General features: G+C 50.5%; 1 protein-coding gene across 2 annotated transcripts in view; it reads right to left on the bottom strand.

Annotated features, from left to right (window-relative positions):
* Asap3 (ArfGAP with SH3 domain, ankyrin repeat and PH domain 3) overlaps positions 1-6728 on the bottom strand; it is a 40122-nt gene that overhangs the window by 16866 nt on the left and 16528 nt on the right. For both annotated transcript variants that reach the window (XM_029540348.1, XM_021200558.2), the window contains exons 2-5: positions 2804-2876; positions 2578-2723; positions 1808-1882; positions 821-870 (exon numbers count right to left, since the gene is read on the bottom strand). In XM_029540348.1, coding sequence (XP_029396208.1) covers positions 821-870; positions 1808-1882; positions 2578-2723; positions 2804-2876 — 344 coding nt within the window. The remainder of the gene's footprint in view (positions 1-820; positions 871-1807; positions 1883-2577; positions 2724-2803; positions 2877-6728) is intronic.

Below are 6728 nucleotides of genomic sequence, written 5' to 3'. Positions count from 1 at the left end.
AAAAAAAAAAAAAAAAAGTCTAAAAGAGACATTCCCCACAAAGTGACTCTCATATTCTCCTAAAGATGATTAAACTTTTTTCTTCTTCTTCTGCGTGTGTAGGTGACAGGACAGGATCTCACTATACTGTCCAGGCTGGCCTGAAAATCCTGGGACCAAGCAACTCTTGCCTCAGCCTTCTGCATACCTGGGACTATAGATGCATAACACCATGCTGAACAAATTTTCTCTCTCCCCCCTCTCTGTTTTCTTTTCTTTTCTTTTTTTTTTTTTTTTTTTGTAACTTCATCATATTTTCTAGATTATATTTCTGCTTTAGCACAATGTAAGCAGAAAAACCTTTTTCTAAGGAAAAATACAGATTCTGAAACCACAACCTGAGGGAAGCTACGGGGTCTGCTTGGGGAGGGCTGGCCACTCCCTGGAATAGCACGAGAATCCTGGGTACCTCCCCCCCCCCCGACTATGTCCAACCCAAAGTTTGCCGCTACCATCTGCTGCCCATCGGTGTGGCCCTGAGCTAACTAACGACTCAGCCCTTTGAGCCTCTGGATACTGGCATCCCCCTCTCTAAGGGCTGAGTTATCTTGAGGATGCAATACCCTTGTCCACATGGGCATCACAAGGCCAGAAGGTGGCCGGGGCAGCATCCCCTGGTCCTTTCACAACAACTCCCTTGGGTCATCTTGCAGCATGGCCCCCAGAACCCAGCCAGGCCCGACAATGGGCTCCAAAGAGCCCGACTGACACATCCCAAAGTCGGCCTCCTTCTTCCACGAAGACAAGCTCTCCTGAAGGCCACCCATCCAAGGTCACTTACACTTTGGTTTCGTAGTCTTTCCATGCCTTCTCCAGATGCTTTTTAGAATCCTAGAGTTGAGAAAAGAACAAGTTGCCCAAAGGGTAGCAGGGGCCCTGGGATAAACAGGACACTCTGCTGCCTCCGGGGGGACCTCACTCTTGAGTCTTGTTGTCCAGAGCTGTTCTCCAGCCATCACTAACACACCTACCCAACTCCCTTCCCAAGGCTCAGCCCACCCCAGCTTCTCCCCAGAGCTGCCAAGAACCAGTCAGATGTAGTGGGTTCTAGTCTGGGGTGCAACCAGCCTCGGGGCTCTGCTATGAATCTTGTCATGGGCTGTGGAGGATGAAGGCAGGAAGTCAAACATCACCCCGATTTTACCCCACCAATCTCCTCTGCCTGATTTGAGACCACCGGGAATTGGGTGAAGGCACAGACAGGTTGAGAAGTCTCTCTAAGGCCATGCTGCAAACCAATAAGACTCAGCTGGCCCCTCGCCTGGTTTGCCTGGGCTGGATGCCTGAGCCTTAGCCAGCCCAACTCTCCACGCCCTTCTAGACAGCCTTAACTTCTTCTGAGAAAAAAAAAGTCATCTGTCTGGTTTGGGCGGTTCCCAGGATGGTGCCACTCAGATGAGGACAGTCCCTCCCCATGCTCTGTGGGGCAGACTGCCCAGGGAGGTAACTCTGCCACCTCCTTTCACAGGACTCTCTGCATAGACCCAGAGCTGCCGGGTACAGAGGAGCAGCCACAGGACACTGCAGATCCTGGCCTGAGCCCTGGACCTCCCATGGACCAGCATTGGGAAGCTTGTATGGCTTTAGGTTGCTGGTAGAGGTGAGGAGTCAGAGCTGCAGGCCAAACTGTGCACGTGGCCTAGATGCCAGGCCCTCCAGCTGACACAAAGGCAATATTCCTGCAGTGACAGTCCCTCCCACCTCCTCCCACCCAGCCCTGCATCCACTGTACCATCAGCAGACTCCTCTCTCCCACATGGACACTCACATGTCGCCCATCCCTTAGATGTCCCTTCATCAGACTGTCCAGCGGGAAGGAGACGATGTTGTTCAGGTTCTGAACCTACAAAAAGCAGAGGCCCCGCCCCAAGGGGGTCAGGGTCCAGGAAAATAACAGGAGGCAATGGAGAGCCACAGGACTCACAGAGGCAGGGAGAGGGAGAGATGAAGGAGCAGAGGGGGCTGGGGGTAATGAACACTGTGCACGCCCTGGACTGCTGCACCCCTGCAAGGGGCTCTCCCTGCCCTGCAGCAGGACCCCTTTTGCTCCTGGGTGAAGCAGAGGAGGGCAGAGGGAAGGGAGGCTAGAAACACCACTGGGAAAGGGGGTGGGGTGGGGACACAGCGGACTGGGATCCCAGCACTCAGAAGGCTGGGGTAAGAGTGGAACCAGCCTCAAAACAAAACGGTAAAGATGGGTCAGAACTGTAGAGAAACATCAGGTCAGGGGTCAGAGAACAAGGCGCACAGCTGATTCTTTCTGGTCAGTTCTTAAGATGCTGGGTTTGGGCTAGAGAGATGGCTGTGTGTGGCGAGGGGCTCTGGGTGTTCACAGCACTCACATGGTGGATAAACACCATGCGTAATTCCAGTTCCAGAAGGCACAACACCTCTCTCTGGCCTCCAAGGGCACCAGGTAGACACACCCATGGTGCATAGACACGCATGCAGACAAACACACATATGGAAGAGAAATAAAAAATATCCTAAAAGACAAGCAAGAAGCTGGTTTTGCTGTGAATCTGGAGGGAGCCTCACCAGGTTCTTGAAGAGGGCAGCCACCTCTCTGGTGAATACGGCCAGGTTCAGGAAGCCAGTGGACAGCTCATGGCTGTTTTGGGACAAGTGACTATTCCCCAAGGCCTCCACGGCCTCTCGGTAATGTTCCTCAGTCTCCACATGGCCTGCAGACAGGAAAGGCTCTCAGAGTTGGCTGCAGGCCTGGCTGGGCCCCAGGCCCTGGACCCCAGGCAGGCTCACTCACCGAGACCAGAGCTGTGGATAGCTCGAACAGCCTTCTTGATCCTCTGTAAGATAACCTGGTCTCCTTCCAGGGCCTAGAGGCAAAGTGTCCAAGGTTCAGAGGGGCTATGTAAGAAGACCCTTCAAACACACACACACATACACACACACACACACACACACACACACAGAGAGAGAGAGAGAGAGAGAGAGAGAGAGAGAGAGAGAGAGANAGAGAGAGAGAGAGAGAGAGAGAGAGAGAGAGAGAGAGAGAGAGAGAGAGAGAGCACGCACAGAGTCTTGCTGTCTTGCTGTCTTCTGAATTTGCTGGGCTCCCCCTGCCAAATATAAACTGACCACCCTCTTCTGCCTGACCACACAGAAGCCACAAAATACCGAAGCCACTCTAGGAAGACTACAGACTCTTCCCCCCACCTAGTGCCAGCCAGCACTGCATAAACCTAGAGATCAAGAGATGCGCGACACAGGGGAGCTGCCAGGCTAGAGTCCGAACTTCAGCTCAAACTGACCAAGGCTTCTTAACTGACGGTCACATGACTGAATGTGCAAATGGCAAATGATTTGACAATTGTAAAATGTTTCTGAAGATGTGATGACCCAAAATTAATTCAAAATCAAGCACATCACAAATCTTGAGGTATTTCTTTTCTTTTTAAGATTTATTCATTGGGGCTGGAGAGATGGCTCAGCAGTTAAGAGCCCTGACTGCGCTTCCAAAGGTCCTGAATTCAAATCCCAGCAACCACACGGTGGCTCACAACCATCTTCAATGGGGTCTGATGCCCTCTTCTGGTGTGTCTGAAGACAGCTATAGTGTACTCATATAAATTAAATGAGTAAATAAATCTTAAAAAAAAAAAAAAGAAAAGAAAAAGAAAGGAAGAGAGAGAAAAGTATTAAGGGAGAATTTCTGAGAGCAGCCTGGGAAGAGAAGGTGTTTGGGGAAAGGCAGAGGAGTTTCCAACCAGGACACTGGAATGACAATGGTGAACCAGGAGCAGATGTTCTAAGCTCCAGCACTGCGCATGCTCTGTGCCCAGAGGACTCAGCGCTCCTGGCCACACACACAGGAAGGAGGACATCACCATGACCATTTTACGAGGAAAATGTCCAGATTACTCAGTCATAAACAGGGTCAGAGTCAGAACTTAACCCAGGATAGGCTATATCCAGGGTCCATATTCTGCCCACTGCAAGCCGACCCAGAGTCAAGAGCACGGCTTTGATTCGTGGCCCAAAATCATCTCCATCCACCTCAACCTCAACTCCAACATCTGCACAAATTCTCTCACTGTCTCCTAGAAAGTGGGCGAGGAACCGGGAAGGAAAGAGGGAACTTGTCTCAAGAAAGGGAAGTCGATAGCAGCCCTCGGTCCCCAATTCCTGACACCCTCGAGCCTGTTCTGCAGAAGGGAGAGTTTAGAAATGGTCTGGATGATCCTGGAGAGGATTCCAGAACAGAGAGGTGGAAGTCAGGGAGACACAGACTTCAGCCCAAACAGGACATTCCCAAGTGAGGAAGAGTTTCCTCTCTAGGGCGTGAGCTCTCTGCCACTTGACATAGGGACTCCAGGGCTACAGAGACTGAGGGCCTGGATTCCAGGTCAGAACAGGCAAAGGCTGGAAAAATGGCTCAGCAGCTAAGAACGCTTGTGCACGGGACTGATGACCCGAGTCAGATTCCTGGATTCCACAAGGTGGGGGGGGGGGGGGACTGACTCCCTGCAGCTGACCTCTGACCTCTACACTTCTGCCTTGATGTGTACACTCTAAAAGATGCACACATCCTCACAGGTACACTGAGACAAAACAGACAGACAGATAAATAAGTACATGAGATGTAAGGACTGGTGGCCACCTAGATTTCTCTCAACACTAAGAGCCAGTGCCTCTATGCAGAAACCTCCACAGGCACTGGATCAAGATGCATGAAACCCAGCACAAAAGAGATGTTTGAACTTGGAAGCCCAATGGAGTCCTTCAGGCAGCTTGGCCTGTCCAGACCAAGAAAAGGGCTGAATTCCAACTACTGGCATTGTCCTTTGTGCTCCTCCCCCACCGACACACACACACACACACACACACACACACACACACTCACTCTCTCTCTCTCTCTCTCTCTCTACCACTCTCCACCACTCTGGCTCTCAGCCTGTGCTTTCTGCCTGTGCAAAAGACCACAGATGGCAGCACCAGGCCATGCCCAGATGCCCTGCCTAGAAAGGTCTTCTGCTTGCACCTCTTCTTGGGTCAGGATGCATCAATAGTACCCATTCTTCATCCCCGTGACTCGGCAGTGCCAGCTGTGGTTACCATGGCAACTGAGCAAAGGGACAGAAAGCCCTGGGAGCTGTAGATTAAATTTCACTCCTTTGGACCAGTATAATACCAGGCCCAGACACCATTTTTGGATCTCCAGCGACCATTACGGCTATCACCAATCAGCAACAGTGGTTTTCCCACTGGCTCTGGGTTTGTCATTCTGCTGAGAGAGTTCTCAGGTACCTGCCACCTGTAAACTCCTGCTGTAGCCTACAGCTGAGGTGGGAGGCGAACTGACCACTTACTGCTTTGCTCTGGACCATGAGGGTGCCTCTGGAGAGACCAAACCACAGGATATATGCTGAACCCATTACCTCAGACTGAAAAATCAAAAATCAGATGCATCTCCCCCACCCACGCCCCCATAACAGACTAAGGGAAAGATCTGAACCAGAACCCAGACAGGGCAATGGCTCCGTGTGTAAACGGGTTTGCTACTAAGACAAGGAGCTGAATGGTGGAAGGAGAGGACAGATTCTGTCACACTGTCCTCTGAATTCCATATGTATCCTAGGACATGCATCAGTGTGCACACATCTGCACATGTGCACACCACAAAAACAAATGGATGTAAATTCAAAAGTAAGAAGAAAAAAAAAAAACCAAACCGAACCAGCCATGATGGCGCACACCTGTAACCCCAGCAGGCAGCAGCGCAGGATCTCTTTGAATCTGAGGACTCCCTGCTCTACCTGGCAAACTCTGGGCCAGCCACGGCTACAAGGGACACCCTGTCTCAAAACAACAAAACAAAGCAAAAACCAGATGGAACTTTAAGATTCATTTTTAATTCTTTTTAATAGTCACTAATTTTTTTTTCTCCCAAGACAAGTTTTCTGTGCGTAGCCCTGAACACACTCCATTGACCAGGCTGTCTTTGAATGCACAGATCTACCTGCCTCGCTCTGGGATTAAAGGTGTGGTCTACCACGCCCAGCTTACTATTCACAAGAAAGTATAACACGCACAATGTAGGCACCCCAGCATTCTGATTCGAATGAGGCCGAAGCGACAGGCTCGGTATTTGCCAATTTCCTTTCCTTCTGGAAGACAAGTCATGGAGACTCACAAAGTTGCCTAAGCTCACATAGCTCAGATGTTAGATCCTAACTCCCCAGTTCATCCCCTGTAACCTAAACCCTGGAGGTCCACGACCTGTGACCTGCACCTCTGGAGTTACCCTTGTCCATTTAAAATCATCTCACCTTCTACCAGGAAAGACCGAGAAAGAGGAAATAAAGGGTCTCATAAACGCGTAAGACTGTGTTCGGCTCTGATGTTCAACGCTCCCTTGTCTCCTTCAAAGCTTTCCTGGGTTCCTCCCTGTCAGCCTTTCCCAGATTTCTAACCAGGCAGCAGCAACAATTGCCCTGCGGAGTCCTGGAGACTTTGCCCCTCCCCAAAACGCATTCTGTGAGGTGGTGAATCCTGGCTCCTTTGATCTTTGACTGATGTTCACAGGGAAGATTAAATTACATGTTCTAGATATGAGACATGGTCATTAATGCCCAAACCAAATTACACTGAACACGTTTAGGAAATAATATAGAAACTACAAAAAGTTCCAGATGAAGGGGGTGGGGGAGTGAGAGAGAGAGAGAGAG

The sequence above is a fragment of the Mus pahari genome, chromosome 6, assembly GCF_900095145.1.
Source record: "Mus pahari chromosome 6, PAHARI_EIJ_v1.1, whole genome shotgun sequence".
Taxonomy (NCBI): domain Eukaryota; kingdom Metazoa; phylum Chordata; class Mammalia; order Rodentia; family Muridae; genus Mus; species Mus pahari.
Note: the sequence above shows the minus strand (reverse complement) of the source record. Positions and strands in the feature narration are given on the sequence as shown.